General features: G+C 48.8%; 2 protein-coding genes, 1 non-coding gene and 1 pseudogene across 4 annotated transcripts in view; 3 read left to right on the top strand and 1 right to left on the bottom strand.

Annotated features, from left to right (window-relative positions):
• The window catches only part of LOC126931509 (neuroblastoma breakpoint family member 3-like), an 833,099-nt pseudogene that overhangs the window by 224,288 nt on the left and 590,759 nt on the right, over nt 1-18,052 (top strand). The gene's annotated exons all lie outside the window — the stretch shown is intronic.
• Nucleotides 1-18,052, top strand: part of RBM8A (RNA binding motif protein 8A) — a 165,504-nt gene that overhangs the window by 15,637 nt on the left and 131,815 nt on the right. The gene's annotated exons all lie outside the window — the stretch shown is intronic.
• LOC126932548 (uncharacterized) lies at nt 7,186-11,420 on the bottom strand. Its single transcript, XM_050751487.1, has 2 exons — nt 11,374-11,420; nt 7,186-8,011 (listed from the first exon to the last, which is right to left on the bottom strand). Exon 2 carries the CDS (start codon nt 7,823-7,825, stop codon nt 7,292-7,294), a length of 534 nt encoding a protein of 177 aa, XP_050607444.1. The 5' UTR covers nt 7,826-8,011; nt 11,374-11,420; the 3' UTR covers nt 7,186-7,291.
• LOC126944218 (U1 spliceosomal RNA) lies at nt 7,824-7,987 on the top strand. The gene has a single exon (XR_007721980.1). It is a non-coding gene; the product is annotated as a U1 spliceosomal RNA (small nuclear RNA).

The raw sequence follows: 18,052 nt of genomic DNA, 5'->3' as shown, positions 1-18,052 counted from the left end.
AAAACAGAGAGGCTATGAAACCAGGGTGCAAACGAGCCATCCTTACTGGTTTTACCACTAGAAGTGTTACAAAGACAGTTGTCCAATTTCATGAATCTTGAAGAGTTTCTGTTGTTGTTGTTGTTGTTGTTGTTGTTGTTTCTGTTGTTGTTGTTGTTGTTGTTTCAAATACAGTGAAATACAAAAATATGTGGCCCGCGCAGAGATGATTGGACACTCTCAGGCATGGTGATGGACTTTGTCGTCTCTTCCACGGCCATCTCAGAACCTTAGTGCTTACCTCATATTAGTATTTTATATTCCTTGTATATAACCCAGAAAACACTGTAAAGTAGAGCAAAATTGGAAAGCCCAAGTCAAAGACCATTGAACATTTACAAGTAGATTCTATTCTGTTGCTCAAATCACAAAACATGAAATGGAGGGGTCTCCTTTGGAGACCATAAAGTCTGTGACATGGTGGCCAGTTAGGTCACTGGAAAACATGGCAAAATATTGAAAATGAGGGATTAGGTGAGAGTGTAGCAACTGAATACTAAATGCTTGATCCAGATGCCATTCCCTGGATACTGACAGGGAGACACATTGTCCAAGTAATACTTTCTATAGTGTAAACCACAAATAAAATTCTAAGCCCTTCAACTATTTGAATGCACCCCTCCTCTCAGCCAAGGTCATTCCAAAGTTAACCTGAAAAACTAGTTCAGACCATGATGGGAAGTAGGGGTGAGATATGCCTCGTTATACCCTCCTTCCTTTGGAATTCAGGCACAACTGACCAGCACATCTGACCAGGCCCAACAGGCATTACAACAGAGATCTTAAGACTTTTTGTACGGCCAGGCGCGGTGGCTCAAGCCTGTAATCCCAGCACTTTGGGAGGCCGAGATGGGCGGATCACGAGGTCAGGAGATCGAGACCATCCTGGTTAACATGGTGAAACCCCGTCTCTACTAAAAAAAAAAAATACAAAAAACTAGCCGGGCGAGGTGACGGGCGCCTGTAGTCCCAGCTACTCGGGAGGCTGAGGCAGGAGAATGGCGTGAACCCGGGAGGCGGAGCTTGCAGTGAGCTGAGATCCGGCCACTGCACTCCAGCCTGGGTGACAGCGCGAGACTCCGTCTCAAAAAAAAAAAAAAAAGACTTTTTGTAGCAATAAGACACCAAATTCCAGCCTGACTCTAGTGTAGCATTACATGACAGACAGCAGGCCCTGAAAGAAATAAAAATATTTTACCCTAAAATATATTTTTTATCATATTTTGAAATGTCCCTACAAAGTTGTCTCTTGTGGGGAAAGTCTACATGCTATAGGGAATCCCTTTCCAGGTTTTTTCCCTAATCCAGGCACCTTTTAAAGTCTGATAAGAAACACTTACAATCGGCCGGGCGCGGTGGCTCAAGCCTGTAATCCCAGCACTTTGGGAGGCCGAGACGGGCGGATCACGAGGTCAGGAGATCGAGACCATCCTGGGTAACACAGTGAAACCCCGTCTCTACTAAAAATACAAAAACTTAGCCGGGCGAGGTGGCAGGCGCCTGTAGTCCCAGCTACTCGGGAGGCTGAGGCAGGAGAATGGCGTGAACCCAGGAGGCGGAGCTTGCAGTGAGCTGAGATCCGGCCACTGCACTCCAGCCTGGGTGACAGAGCGAGACTCCGTCTCAAAAAAAAAAAAAAAAAAAAAAGAAACACTTACAATGAATTCTCTCTGAAGCCTGCTACCTGGAGGCTTCATCTGCATAATACGAACAACCCCTTAACAGGAGACTCCCTTCTGGGATTCCAGGTCTTTAGATAAACTCTTTCAACCAATTGCTAACCAAAGTATCAGAAAATAATGGCTGGTAACTATTTAATTATGCATACATATTAGTAGAATTTTGGAGGTGGGCACAGTGGCTCATGCCTGTAATCCCAGCACTCCCTCACGAGGCTGGCAGATTGCCGGAGGCCAAGAGTTTGAGGCCAGCCTGAGAAACATGGTGAGACCCTATCTCTACCAAAAAAAAAAAAAAATTAGCCAGGCATGGTGGTGAGCACCTGTGGTCCCAGCTACTCAGGAGGCTGAGGTGGGAGGACTACTTGAGCCTGGGAGGTGAAGATTGCAGTGACCCAAGCTTGCAACACTGCACTTCAGCCTGGGTGACAGAGGAATGGGTCTTCACTAGACACTGATCCTGCTGGCAACTTGATCTTGGACATGTCCTACATAACTGTGAGCAATAAATTTTTGTTGTTTATAAGTTACTCTGTGGTATTTTGTTACAGCAGCACAACTGGATTAAGACATCAACCTGACCTTAAGAAATCATCTCGCCGGGCGCGGTGGCTCAAGCCTGTAATCCCAGCACTTTGGGAGGCCGAGACGGGCGGATCACGAGGTCAGGAGATCGAGACCATCCTGGCTAACACGGTGAAACCCCGTCTCTACTAAAAATACAAAAAACTAGCCGGGCGCGGTGGCGGGCGCCTGTAGTCCCAGCTACTCAGGAGGCTGAGGCAGGAGAATGGCGCGAACCCGGGAGGCGGAGCTTGCAGTGAGCTGAGATCCGGCCACTGCACTCCAGCCCGGGCTACAGAGCAAGACTCCGTCTCAAAAAAAAAAAAAAAAAAAAAAAAAAGAAATCATCTCAAATCAGTCTTGGCTCTGATGGGAAACAAGGGGCACACTCAGATGTGTGATTTAAAGAGAGTTTTATGAAGAGAATATTTATAAATACATAGACAGGATCAAAATAACCCAACAAAGGACTGAGAGGCGCTCAGAATCTAGAATCAGTGGAGAAGTTGTATTGCCTGTAGGACTGGATTGTTGTATAAGTCTGTTCAGGTTGCCATAACAAAATACCATACACCAAGTGGCTTAAACTATGGAAATGTATTTCTCACACTTCTGGAAGTTGGGAAGTCCGAGATAAAGGTGCTAGCAAAGCGGATTTCTTTCTGAGGTCTCTTTCTATGGCCTGTAAGTGGCTGTAGTTTCACTCTGTGCCCATGTGACCATTTCTTTGTGCACCAGGGGGAAGGCAGAGGAGCAAGCTTTCTAGTGTCTCTTCTTATACTGAAATTAAATTCATCATGAGGACCCCACTCTCATAACCTCATTTAATCCTGATTACCTCTCAAAGGCCCCGGCTGCATAAACCATCACATTGCGGGTTAGGGCTTCAACATTTAAGTGTGGGAGTTGGTGTTCACAATTCAGTCAACTGGAGTGGAAATTGAAATGGGAAAGGAAACCAGTAGTTACTAGAGAGACCTATTGCCTTGGGGAGGATCACTGGACAGGGCTATGGTCTTTGGAGGAATCAGTGAGTGACAGCTGACAAAGATTCTTTCTGTGAAAACAAGTAATTTAAGGCCGGGTACAGTGGTTCACACCTGTAATCCCAGCACTTTAGGAGGCCGAGGCAGGTGGATCACAAGGTCAGGAGATGGAGACCATCCTGGCTAACACGGTGATACCACGTCTCTACTAAAAATACAAAAAATAGCCGGGCGCGGTGGCTCAAGCCTGTAATCCCAGCACTTTGGGAGGCCGAGGCGGGCGGATCACAAGGTCAGGAGATCGAGACCACAGTGAAACCCCGTCTCTACTAAAAATACAAAAAATTAGCCGGGCGCGGTGGCAGGCGCCTGTAGTCCCAGCTACTCAGGAGGCTGAGGCAGGAGAATGGCGTGAACCCAGGAGGCGGAGCTTGCAGTGAGCCGAGATCGCGCCACTGCACTCCAGCCTGGGCAACAGCGTGAGACTCCGTCTCAAAAAAAAAAAAAAAAAAAATACAAAAAATTAGCCAGGCGTGGTGGTGGGCGCCTGTAGTCCCAGCTACTTGGGAGGCTGAGGTAGAAGAATGGCATGAACCTGGAAGGAGGAGCTTGCAGTGAGCTAAGATTGCACCACTGCACTCTAGCCTGGGCGACAGAGCTAGACTCCATCTCAAAAAAAAAAAAAGAAAGAAAGAAAGAAAAAGAAACTAAGTAATTTAAAATGTAAGTTGTTGGAACTCCAAATTATTTTGAACCTTAAAAAAATGTAAATATGGGCCAGGCACCATGGCTCACACCTGTAATCCCAGCACTTTGGGAGGCCAAGGCGGGCAGGTCACCTGAGATCAGGAGTTCGAGACCAGCCTGACCAACATGGAGAAACCCCATCTCTACTAAAAATACAAAATTAGCCGGGTGTGGTGGTGCATGCCTGTAATCCCAGCTATTCAGGACGCGGAGGCAGGAGAATCGCTTGAACCTGGGAGGCAGAGGTTGCAGTGAGCTGAGATGGCACCATTGCACTCCAGCCTGGGCAACAAGAGTGAAACTTTGTCTCAAAATAAAAAAAAAGAAAGAAAGAAAATGTGAGTATGGCGCCTAAGCCACATGAGAGGTACCTGTAAACCAGGCAGTTATAACCTTTGTTTCTCTGATTATAGATTGGCCTTCTTCCTTACCTGCATTGTTTTCTTTTTTTTTCTTTCTTTTTTTTTTTTTTTGAGATGGAGTCTTACTCTGTGGCCCAAGCTGGAGTGCAGTGCCATGATCTCAACTCACTGCAACCTCCACCTCCCGGGTTCATGCCATTCTCCTGCCTCAGCCTCCCAAGTAGCTGGGACTACAGGTGCACACCACCATGTCCTGATAATTTTTTGTATTTTTTAGTAGAGACAGGGTTTCACCATGTTAGCCAGGATGGTCTCATTCTCCTGACCTCGTGATCCGCCCGCCTTGGTCTCCCAAAGTGCTGGGATTACAGGCGTGAGCCACCGTGCCTGGCCACCGCACCTGGCCACATGCATTGTTTTCTTTCCTTTTTTTTTTGGAGACGGAGTTTCACTCTTGTTGCCCCAGGCTGGAGTGCAATGGCACGATCTCAGCTCACCACAACCTCTGCCTCCCAGGTTCAAGCGATTCTCCTGCCTCAGCCTCCCTAGTGCTGGGATTATAGGCATGTGCCACCACGCCCGGCCAATTTTATATTTTTAGTAAAGACAGAGTTTCTCCATGTTGGTCAGGCTGGTCTCAAACTCCCAACCTCAAGTGATCCGCCCGCCTTAGCCTCCCAAAGTGCTGGGATTACAGGCGTGAGCCACCGCGCCCGGCCACATGCATTGTTTTCTAACATGTTATATAAATTACTGAACGGTGCCAGGGAAGATTGCTTCCCTTTTCACTGCTGATTTTCATTATAGATGAACTTTCTTCTTACCTTGCTCTCATAAAGACTTCATGGTTATTGCATTGTCTTAAGATCCAGTGTTCAATACACTCCTTTAAATTGGAAAGGAAATGTGAGCCAGCTATAAAGAAAGAAAATAAGCAGTATGGGAAAAAAAAAAAAAAAAAAGAGGTTGAGCACAGTGGGGCTCATGCCTGTAATCCCAGCACTTTGGGAGGCCGAGGCAGGCGGATCACTAGAGGTCAGGAGTTTGAAACCAGCCTGGCTCACATGGTGAAATCCTATCTCTACTAAAAATACAAAAAATTATCTGGGCATGGTGGTGGGCACCTGTAATCCCAGCTATTCAGGAAGCTGAGACAGGAGAATCGCTTGAAACCAGGAGGCAGAAGTTGCAGTGAGCCAAGATCGTGCCACTGCACTCCAGCCTTAGCAACAGCGTGAGACTCCATCTCAGAACAACAATGAAAAAAAACAAAAATTCTGCAACTAATTTGTTGTAGCTGTTAAAGCAGCCCTGTATAGAAAATGTTGTGATCCAGGCCGGGCGCGGTGGCTCAAGCCTGTAATCCCAGCACTTTGGGAGGCCGAGGCCGGCGGATCACGAGGTCAGGAGATCGAGACCATCCTGGCTAACCCGGTGGAACCCCGTCTCTACTACAAAAAAATACAAAAAACTAGCCGGGCGAGGTGGCAGGCGCCTGTAGTCCCAGCTACTCCGGAGGCTGAGGCAGGAGAATGGCGGGAACCCGGGAGGCGGAGCTTGCAGTGAGCTGAGATCGGCCACTGCACTCCAGCCTGGGCGACAGAGCGAGACTCCGTCACAAAAAAAAAAAAAAAAGAAAATGTTGTGATCCTATTAAATATTTTTTTCTATGTAAGCAAGAGCTTGACTTTTGCCTTCGCAGCACTGACCCCATTTCTCTGGAGTCTGTGTACCCTGATTGGCTATTCCCAGATTTTTGTTTGAATACACTCTTTTTAAATTTTACCATTAGTTCCCACAAGCAGAATGAATAAACTCTTTAATACCAAATTCTGAACCTTTCAATTATTTCAGGTTGACATCTCCTTGGTCAAACTCTAATCAGGCTCTTCTGAGTCCTCTTCTCACTAGGCCTCGACTACTGAGCTTCTGTGTTCCTCTCTGCATTGTTCAATCTCAGCAAGAATCCTTCTCAGTCAATTTAGCCAGAACTCCCCATCCTCAATAGCTGATCACTCATAATATCTAATAGGGCTCCTCATCCTTCACCATCCGCTAGGTGATGTCTGATCACCCTGCGTTCAGCAAGAATCCTATTATGTTGGCTTAGCCATGCAGGAAACCCAAAATATGCCACCCCAAAATACACTTCTTTGGTATACTTTGAGATGGCTATTTAGAGGGGCTGCAGAAGTTACTGAGGGGTCTCACCCCAAAAAGGACTCTTTCCTGTTTAGTATTGCAAAGCCAATGTATGAAAGCAAGAGTGAGCGTCAAGCAGCGCAGGCTCTATTCAATGGCACTGGAGGATTAGGAGCATAGCATGGAATTGGAGAAGTAGTATAGTTTGCAAATCTTCTCAGCTACTGAGAACCAGGAAGTTACAAATATAGAGCACCTTTAGTGAAAGGAATGAGCAAGGGGAGGAATATTCATGCTTTTCTTAGGAAGGGATGGAGATTTTCTTGAAAGTTCAATATCATTATTCAATAGTTTAAATTCACTGTAGTTTCAACCTATTGGTATGGAAAGTGTTTTGAATTGTTGTACTGATTTTTTCTATCCTCTTTCTGAAATGCGTGCTAATCGTGTTTGGACCTTGAACATACCTTCCTGAACTTCCTGAACTTTTCTCTCCTGTTTTTACATTCGTATTTTTGTTTCTGGGAAATATTCTTGACATTATCTTCAACTTAATTTTTGTTCTTGCTTCTACTATTTTAGTTTAATTTCCAAGTATTTTGATATTGAACTTTCAAGAGAACAGACATCGTTGCCAGCCTTGACGTCTAATGCTTTGGGGGCGAGGGGGAAATGTTTTTGTTTTTTTAATACTCAGTCACCTCTTGTCGCCCAGGGTGGAGTGCATTTTAACTTTAATGCGTTTTAACGAAGGTATGCACACAGTGCCACATCACAAAGATAACCAGGTTTGAAAGGAATAGGTTTCCTTTGTAATCCTAAACGTTCTAGTCTGCTCATTGAAAGCCATTATTTGAAGAAGGGTGCACGGGCTTCCAGCTGGCCGCCAAAGGGGACCTCCACAGGACACAGATTGAGTACCCACTTCTTTGCGGGAGACGAAGGGCGGGGACAGGAGGGAAAGAAGGGAGAGGTATAAGTCACTTCCTCCCGGCTCCGGCGGCGGGTTGGTCCGCTGAGTTGCGGAGGAACAGACGGGGACCCGGAATGCCCTGTCGGTGACATCACGGAGGGGGCGACTTCTATGTAGATGAGGCAGCGCAGGGGCTGCCGCTTCGCCGCCTGCTGCTTCGCCACGAAGGGGTTCCCGTGCTGTGGGAGCGAGTTTGGGACCGCTGGTCGGAACTGAGAATTCCAGCTGTGTGTCAGGGCTAGGAGGGCTCGGGGATGCGCGCAAGGCAAGTGACCGTGTGTGAAAAGGGTGAGGCATGTGAGGCTGTGGCGGGGCTGAGGGTTTCGAACTCATACTTACCTGGCAGGGGAGATACCATGATCACGAAGGTGGTTTTCCCAAGGCGAGGCTTATCCATTGCACTCCGGATGTGCTGACCCCTGCGATTTCCCCAAATGTGGGAAACTCGACTGCATAATTTGTGGTAGTGGGGGACTGCGTTCGCGCTTTCCCCTGACTTGTGTCGTTTCAAAAATAGACCTAATGCTTTCCAAGAGCGAGTACTAGGTGTTTAACGTAAGTTAGTACACAGATGTTTTTTTCCCGTTTGTAACTTATGTTTAAACTGAAGATTTTATCAGGTCGTGGTTCTCTAGCTTGTAATCCCAGCGGTCTGCGAGATATGGCACGCGATATTTATGTTAATGTCGTTCGAGCTCAGGAGTCCAATATGGTGAACTTCTCTTTACTAATCTCTTAGCTTTTTTTGTTGTTGTCGTTCTATAAAAATTGTTTTTCTTTTCCCCCTGGGAGCCAATTGTGGACATTTATTAACAGCAAACAGTCCGCTGGAGTGCATGTAGGGATCTCGGCTTCCTGCAGCCTCTGCCTCCTGCGTTCAAGCTATTCTCCAGCCTCAGCCAGAGACTACTCAGCCTCCGGAGTAACTGGGATTGCAGGCGCAGGCCACCAAAAAATTAGGCCCGGCTAATTTTTTGAATTTTTGGTAGAGACAGGGTTTCGCGGGGCCAGGCGCAGTGGCTCACGCCTGTAATCCAAACACTTTGGGAGGCCGAGGAGGGTGGACCGTGAGTTCAGGATATCGAGACCATCTTGGCTAACACAGTGAGACCCCATCTCTACTAAAAATACAAAATAAATATATGTGTGTGTATATATATATATAGATATAGATATAGATATAGATGTAGATATATAAACCAGGCGTGCCTGTAATCCCAGCTACTCGGGAGACTGAGGCAAGAAAACCGCTTGAACCCGGGAGGCAGAGGTTGCAGTAAGCTGAGATCGCGCCACTGCACTCCAGCCTGGGCGACAGAGCGAGACTCCGTCTCAAAAAAAAAAAAAAAAAAAAAAAAAAAAAAAAAAAAAGAGACAGGGTTTCGCCATGTTGGTCAGGCTTATCTTGAACTCCTGACCTCAAGTTATCCTCCCGCCTGGGCCTCCCAAATGTTGGGATTACAGGCCTGAGCCACCGCGCCCGGCCTGTTTACAGGCTTTACAGACACATTTTGTTTACAAACTTTACATGCACAGTTCAATTGCAGTTAGTGTTCATTTCTTTTTTTTTTTCGTCTTTTTGTTTTTGTTTTTGTTTTTCCCAGTGTGGCCCAAGGAAGCCAAAATGTAGACAACCCTGCTTTAGAGAGTTTGATTCATGGTTCCACTGGGTTATGCTTATTGCCTATATTTTGCCTATTATTTGATATTTTCCAAATTTGATTTTTTATTTTTTTTATTTTATTTTATTTTTTTTTTTTTTTATTTTTTTTGAGACGGAGTCTCGCTCTGCCACCCAGGCTGGAGTGCAGTGGCCGGATCTCAGCTCACTGCAAGCTCCGCCTCCCAGGTTCACGCCATTCTCCTGCCTCAGCCTCCCGAGTAGCTGGGACTACAGGCGCCTGCCACCTCGCCCGGCTAGTTTTTTGTATTTTTTAGTAGAGACGGGGTTTCACCGTGTCAGCCAGGATGGTCTCGATCTCCTGACCTCGTGATCCGCCGGCCTCGGCCTCCCAAAGTGCTGGGATTACAGGCTTGAGCCACCGCGCCCGGCCTCAAATTTGATTTTTTAAAAAGCGTTTTCCTGAAGCGTCCTCAAGCTTTCCTAATAATATGGGAACTTAAACCAGATTGGATGTAACAAAACCCAACTGGAATCCTGCAATTTCTAACCTTTATGTTAGATCAAGAAGCAAAACACCCACCAGTCCAAGGGTCAGGGAAGCTGAAGATCATGCCTGAGCTGTAACAACACGCTTCCCAGTATACAAAAGCCTATAACAGCCACTTGAATTCTATCTTCCAAATGTCTCCTGTGGCCCAGGCTAACCCAGAGCTATCTAAAGAGGCAAATCTGGGAAATGTGCATTCAGCTTAGCAAAACTGACACTGAAACTAGGCCTCATAAAACTTAAAAAATTAACACCAGATGGCCATGGATAGCCCCCCAATGTTCCCGGAACTCAAACAGAAAAACAATTCCAGGAATGTACATCAGGGGGTCCAGCCCTAAACAGTTCTAGGAAAGTATCGCATGAGGTCCAGCCCTAAACCATTCCAGGAAAGAAACCCATAAGGTCAAGCCCTGACCAATCAGAACCAGACACCTTGCTCAGGCCATAGCCAGACCCAATCATCTTGCGCCTTAAGCTTTGTTTGAACTTAGCGCCAAAAGCTGTGTTTGAACTTGTGTTTGCCTATATAAACAGCCTGTAATAAGCGTTCGGGGTCCCAGGGGCCAACTTAGAGCTTGGGACCCTAGTGCGCTAGTAATAAATAACTCTCTGCTGTGAATCTCGTGTCGGTGATCCTTCGCGGGGACCCCTGCCCAGGAGGGAATTGAGAGTTCGGTTCCAACATTTGGTGCGTTGGCCGGGAAGTGGGGTCGTCCAAGGACCCCCGACCCATCCAGCAGAGACCTATCTGGCCCGGGCCACAGACTGCTGACTGAACGGACCTACCAGGTACTTTCGTTTTGTTCTGTCTGTCTTGCCGGCTAACTCTGAACTCTGGGGAGTACTCCTTCTGAATTAAGTGGGGAAGGGGGACAGACGTGTCCGGCACCTTCCCACCAGATGGGGCTGGCACCATCTCCCAGCCCTGGCGGTAGTCTGGGAGAAGGCTGATGACTCAGTCAGCCTCCTTAAATCTGTAGGCAGGTCGCCCCTGCCGTCTGAATATTTTGTGATCTTGTGGCGCCACTCTCTGGCCGCGCGGCTTCTCCTTACTTGTCTGGTCTTTGTTTTTGTTACTTTCGTTTTGTCCTTGTTATCCGTGGACGAAATGGGACAGACGTTGACGACTCCTTTGTCTCTGACCCTGACTCACTTCCCTGACGTCCGGGCTCGAGCCCACAACCTCTCCATAGAAGTCCGTAAGGGACAATGGCAAAAATTCTGCTCGTCCGAGTGGCCTACCCTCCATGTTGGGTGGCCCCGGGACGGAACATTTGACCTCCCAATTATCTTACAGGTTAAAGCAACAGTGATGGATCCTGGGCCACACGGACACCCAGACCAGGTGGCCTACATAATTACTTGGGAGGATCTGGTCCGAAACCCTCCCTCTTGGGTGAAACCCTTCCTCCATTCCCCTTCCCCACCCCAGTCTACCCTTCTTGCCTTAGAAGCCCCGAAGAATCGGAATCCGGACCCACATAAGCCAGTCCTCCCAGATGAACCCCAGAGGGATCTCCTCCTTCTTGACCCCCTGCCTCCTCCACCTCAAAACCCCCTTCTGAGACCTCCACCTTACGCTTCACCCTTGCCCCCTGCCTTGTCCCCAGCCCTTTCCTCTACCGCCTCGGCCCCTACCCTTTCTCCAACTTCCCCCTCAGCCCCTCCCTCGACCCCGTCTCCTTCTCCAGCTCCGCCCGAACTCACCCCTCGGACGCCGCCACCGACACCTCGTCTCCGCTTGCGGCGGACTGAGGACGCAGATGGCCCTTCCACTTGGCAATCCTCCCTTTTTCCCCTCCGTACCGTCAATCGCACGGTCCAGTACTGGCCCTTCTCTGCCTCTGACCTCTACAACTGGAAAACTCATAACCCTTCCTTTTCCCAAGACCCTCAGGCCCTAACCTCGTTGATAGAATCCATTCTCTTCACCCACCAGCCCACCTGAGATGATTGCCAGCAACTCTTGCAGGTCCTCCTAACCACTGAAGAAAGGCAGCGAGTCCTCCTGGAGGCCCGGAAAAATGTGCCAGGGCCAAGAGGCCTCCCAACCCAACTTCCCAACGAAATAGACGAGGGATTTCCCCTCACCCGCCCGGACTGGGACTATGAAACGGCACCAGGTAGGGAGAGTCTCCGAATCTATCGCCAGGCTCTGTTGGCGGGTCTCAAAGGGGCAGGAAAACGCCCCACAAATTTGGCCAAGGTAAGAACCATAATTCAGGAAAGGGACGAAAGCCCGGCAGCCTTTATGGAGAGGCTTCTGGAAGGGTTCCGAATGTATACCCCATTCGATCCAGAGGCCCTAGAACATAAGGCTACCGTGGTCATGGCGTTCATAGACCAAGCTGCATCAGATATCAAAGGAAAACTCCAAAGGTTAGATGGGATCCAGACTTATGGATTACAGGAATTGGTTAGGGAGGCAGAAAAAGTATATAATAAGAGAGAAACCCCTGAGGAAAGGGAAGCCAGGTTAGCGAAAGAACAAGAGGAGCGAGAGGATCGAAGGGATCGAAAGAGGGATAAGCATTTAACAAAAATCCTGGCGGCAGTAGTAACAGAGAAAAGACCAGGGAGAGAGGGAGAGAAGCGGAGGCGGCCAAAAGTGAAAAAAGACCAGTGTGCCTACTGCAAAGAACGGGGATATTAGATTAAAGATTGCCCCAAGCGTCCTAAAGACCAGAAGAAACCTGTCGCTGTCCTCACCCTAGGTGAAGATAGCGAATAGGGGTGTCAAGGCTCTGGAGCCCCCCCCCGAGCCCCGGCTAACTCTCTCTGTAGGGGGGCACCCTACCACCTTCTTGGTGGATATAGGGGCCCAACATTCAGTTTTGACAAAGGCAGATGGGCCCCTGTCTTCTCGCATATCCTGGGTACAGGGGGCAACAGGGGGAAAATTGCACAAGTGGACTAACCACCGGACAGTTAATCTTGGACAAGGAATGATAACACATTCCTTCTTGGTGGTACCTGAATGCCCATACCCCCTACTAGGGCGAGATCTTCTGACCAAGCTCGGAGCCCAAATCCACTTCTCCGAGACAGGGGCCCAGGTATTAGATCGGGACGGTCAGCCCATCCAAATCTTAACTGTGTCTCTGCAAGATGAGTATCGGCTTTTTGACGCTCCGGTCATCACTAGCCTCCCTGATGTTTGGTTGCAAGACTTTCCCCAAGCTTGGGCGGAAACGGGAGGACTCGGGCTGGCCAAGTATCAAGCCCCAATCATAATTGATCTAAAGCCCACGGCGGTGCCCGTGTCTATTAGGCAATATCCCATGAGCCGAGAGGCTCATATAGGAATTCGGCAGCACATTAACAAATTTCTAGAACTCGGAGTGTTGCGATCTTGTCGCTCGCCCTGGAACACTCCTCTTCTGCCAGTAAAAAAGCCTGGTACTCAGGATTACAGGCCTGTCCAAGACTTGAGAGAAATTAACAAAAGGACCATGGATATCCATCCCACGGTCCCCAACCCTTACAATTTGCTCAGCACCTTGAGACCAGACTACAACTGGTATACAGTGTTAGATTTAAAAGATGCTTTCTTCTGTTTACCTCTGGCCCCCCAAAGCCAAGAACTCTTTGCCTTTGAGTGGAAGGACCCTGAGAAAGGAATTTCGGGCCAATTGACCTAGACCCAGCTTCCCCAAGGATTCAAGAACTCTCCCACTCTCTTCGATGAGGCTCTTCATCAAGACCTGACCGACTTCCGGACCCAAAATCCAGAAGTGACCCTACTCCAGTATGTAGATGACCTCCTCCTGGCTGCCCCTACAAAGGAAACCTGTATACAAGGTACCAGGCATCTACTCCAGGCACTGGGTGAAAAAGGATACCGGGCATCCGCCAAGAAGGCACAGCTCTGTCAGGCCAAGGTAACATACCTGGGGTATATCCTGAGTGAAGGGAAAAGGTGGCTCACCCCTGGGCGCATAGAGACTGTGGTTCGCATTCCACCACCACGAACGCCCAGAGAGGTACGTGAATTCCTGGGGACTGCTGGGTTCTGTCGCTTGTGGATACCTGGTTATGCTGAACTGGCCGCCCCCCTTTATGCACTCACCAAGGAAAGTACCCCTTTCACCTGGCAGACAGAGCATCAATTGGCTTTTGAGGCACTAAAAAAGGCACTCTTGTCTGCCCCAGCCCTTGGGTTACCGGACACCTCAAAGCCCTTTACCCTCTTCCTGGACGAGAGGCAAGGGATTGCTAAAGGAGTCCTGACCCAAAAATTGGGACCTTGGAAAAGACCGGTAGCGTACCTGTCTAAAAAGCTGGACCCTGTGGTGGCCGGCTGGCCCCCGTGTCTTCATATCATGGCAGCCACCGCTATGCTGGTCAAGGACTCTGCTAAATTGACTCTTGGGCAGCCACTAACTGTTATTACCCCACATGCTCTAGAGGCCATAGTGCAGCAGCCCCCGGACCGGTGGATAACCAACGCACGCCTAACCCACTATCAGGCCCTCCTACTGGACACGGATCGCGTCCAGTTTGGCCCTCCGGTCACCTTAAACCCTGCTACGCTGCTGCCGGTACCAGAAGACCAACCAAGCCCACACGACTGTCGGCAGATATTGGCGGAGACCCATGGAACGCAGGAAGACCTTAAAGACCAAGAACTCCCAGACGCGGATCACACTTGGTACACAGACGGCAGCAGTTATCTTGACTCAGGTACCCGGAGGGCGGGAGCGGCAGTAGTAGATGGCCACAACACCATTTGGGCACAATCACTACCTCCTGGCATGTCTACACAGAAGGCTGAGTTAATAGCACTAACCAAGGCCCTAGAGCTGTCCAAGGGAAAGAAAGCTAACATTTATACTGATAGCCGATATGCCTTTGCAACGGCTCATACTCATAAAAATATTTATAAAAAAAGAGGTCTTGGCTGGGCGCGGTGGCTCAAGCCTGTAATCCCAGCACTTTGGGAGGCCGAGACGGGCGGATCACAAGGTCAGGAGATCGAGACCATCCTGGCTAACATGGTGAAACCCCGTCTCTACTAAAAATACAAAAAACTAGCCGGGCGAGGTGGCGGGCGCCTGTAGTCCCAGCTACTTGGGAGGCTGAGGCAGGAGAATGGCGTAAACCCGGGAGGCGGAGCTTGCAGTGAGCTGAGATCCGGCCACTGCACTCCAGCCTGGGCGACAGAGCGAGCCTCTGTCTCAAAAAAAAAAAAAAAAAAAAAAAAAAAAAAAAAAAAAAAAAAAAAAAAGAGGTCTCCTAACGTCAGAAGGAAAAGAAATCAAGAACAAAGCTGAAATAATTGCCTTATTAAAAGCCCTTTTTCTTCCTCCTAACGTCAGAAGGAAAAGAAATCAAGAACAAAGCTGAAATAATTGCCTTATTAAAAGCCCTTTTTCTTCCTCAAGAAGTGGCCATAATTCACTGCCCCGGACACCAGAAAGGACAGGATCCAGTAGCAGTAGGAAACAGACAGGCTGACCAAATGGCAAGGCAGGCCGCCATGGTGGAAGTACTGACCCTAGCCACAGAACCTGACGAAACCAGCCACATAACCATTGAACATACCTATACCTCAGAAGACCAGGAAGAAGCAAGAGCCATAGGGGCTATAAAAAACAAAGACACTAAAAACTGGAAAAAAGGAGGAAAGATAGTCCTTCCCCAAAAAGAGGCCCTGGCAATGATCCAGCAGATGCATGCCTGGACACACTTGAGTAATCGAAAGCTGAAATTGTTGATTGAAAAAACTGACTTTCTAGGCCGGGCGCGGTGGCTCAAGCCTGTAATCCCAGCACTTTGGGAGGCCGAGGTGGGTGGATCACGAGGTCAGGAGATCGAGACCATCCTGGCTAACACGTGAAACCCCGTCTCTACTAAAAAAATACAAAAATTAGCCGGGAGCGGTGGCGGGCGCCTGTAGTCCCAGCTACTCGGGAGGCTGAGGCAGGAGAATGGCGTGAACCCGGGAGGTGGAGCTTGCAGTGAGCTGAGATCCGGCCACTGCACTCCAGCCTGGGGGACAGAGCGAGACTCCGTCTCAAAAAAAAAAAAAAAAAAAAAAAAGAAAAAACTGACTTTCTAATCCCAAGGGCAAGTACTCTCGTAGAACAAGTAACATCTGCCTGTAAGGTCTGCCAGCAGGTAAACGCTGGGGCTACCCGAGCACCAGCAGGGAAACAAGCTCGTGGTAACCGCCCAGGGGCCTATTGGGAAATAGACTTCACTGAAGTAAAACCTCACTATGCTGGATATAAGTACTTACTGGTGTTTGTAGATACCTTTTCAGGATGGGTAGAAGCCTACCCCACCCGGCAAGAAACGGCACACATAGTAGCCAAGAAAATTCTGGAAGAAATCTTTCCTAGATTCGGACTCCCCAAGGTAATTGGGTCAGATAACGGGTCGGCCTTCGTTTCTCAGGTAAGTCAGGGGCTAGCCAGGATATTGGGGATTACTTGGAAATTGCATTGTGCCTATAGACCCCAGAGCTCAGGACAGGTAGAAAGGATGAATAGAACAATAAAAGAGACCCTTACTAAATTGACCTTAGAGACTGGTTTAAAAGATTGGAGACGCCTCCTATCCCTAGCTTTGTTAAGAGCCCAAAATACACCTAACCGCTTTGGGCTCACTCCATATGAAATCCTCTACGGAGGACCTCCCCCTTTGTCAACCTTACTTGACTCCTTCTCCCCCTCCGATCCTAAGACTGATCTACAGGCCCGGCTAAAAGGACTCCAAGCAGTACAGGCCCAAATCTGGGCCCCCTTGGCAGAACTGTACCGACCAGGACATCCACAGACCAGCCACCCCTTCCAGGTGGGGGACTCCGTCTACGTTAGGCGGCACCGCTCTCAAGGACTAGAGCCTCGGTGGAAAGGACCCTACATTGTTCTCCTGACCACACCCACAGCCATAAAGGTTGACGGAATCTCCACTTGGATCCACGCATCCCACGCCAAGGCTGCTCCAGAGACGCCCGGACCAACACCACCTGAGACATGGAAACTCCGACGCTCCGAGGACCCGCTCAAGATAAGACTCTCTCGTATCTAACCCCTTGCTTATTGCTTGCCCTCCTTCCCTGCGCCGCTGGCAGTAATAACCCACGCAGACATGTGAAACCGCCCGGATATATATTCATTGATAATAACCCCCACCGGCCATATAACCTGACCTGGCAGGTAATTAATTTTAATAATCATGAGGTCCTAGGTGAAACCTCAAAAATTGCTCCTATAGGGACTTGGTTCCCTGACCTCTATTTCAACCTAGATAAAGTAGCAGGGGTAAATGAAATGGAGGGGGGAGAATGGAGAAAACAGGCTAGAAGAGTGTCCATCAGCCGGAACGGGTTCTATGCCTGTCCCGGATTTAGGACAGGGGATATGGAAAAAACTTGTGGAGATATAACTCACCTGTATTGCTATAGTTGGTCCTGTGTAACTAATAATGATGGGGAATGGAAATGGGCCACGAAACCCTGGTACATAACCATGTCCTTTGTCCAGCCCTGCACCAGAACCCGATATTCAAAAAATTGCAATCTGGTCCGCATCAAGTTTGAGGATGCGGCAAAATCTAATAATAGTTGGATAACAGGGTTAATATGGGGCCTTTATCTATACCAGAAGCCACTGTATGGGATCCCTATTCAAATTAGATTACTAGTCGACCCGGACATAGCCCCTGTTGCAGTAGGGCCGAACCAGGTCTTATCAGAAGAAAAGAAGCCCCCGGTTCCCATACCGGAGGAGCCCCAACCAAAAGCTCCTCAAAGCACTTCCCCGCCCTTGATCTCCGCCTCCTCTGAATACACATCTTCAGCCCAAAACGTCACCCGCTAGCCCCTTGACCCGGGAATAGGAGACAGGCTCCTAAATCTCATAAAGGGCTCCTATCTTGCCTTAAACCAGACAAGGCCAGAATTCACCTCCTCTTGCTGGCTATGTCTAGCAACAGGCCCTCCTTATTACGAAGGCATCTCCTCCACTAATAAATTCATTGATTCCACCAATCCTACTGGATGTGCGTGGGAACAACACAATAAACTGACCCTGGCTGAAGTTTCTGGGGTGGGAACCTGTATAGGCCAAGTGCCCCCTAGTCATCGGCATCTTTGTAATATAACCCTGGCAGTACCCAGCTCCAATCGCTATTTGGTCCCCTCTTGAGACGGACTGGTGGGCTTGCGACACTGGGCTCACCCCCTGTATATCCACAACTGTTTTTAGCAGCAGCACCCACTATTGCGTGTTGGTACAAGTTGTTCCCCGAGTCTACTATCACTCTGGAGACTCCTTGGACCTCCGGTATGAGCAGAAAACTCATATTAGACCTAAAAGAGAACCTATCTCCCTCACCCTCGCCGTCATGCTAGGAATTGGGGTAGCGGCTGGAGTTGGGA

This window comes from Macaca thibetana, chromosome 1, assembly GCF_024542745.1.
Source record: "Macaca thibetana thibetana isolate TM-01 chromosome 1, ASM2454274v1, whole genome shotgun sequence".
NCBI classification, from domain to species: Eukaryota; Metazoa; Chordata; class Mammalia; order Primates; family Cercopithecidae; genus Macaca; species Macaca thibetana.
Note: the sequence above shows the minus strand (reverse complement) of the source record. Positions and strands in the feature narration are given on the sequence as shown.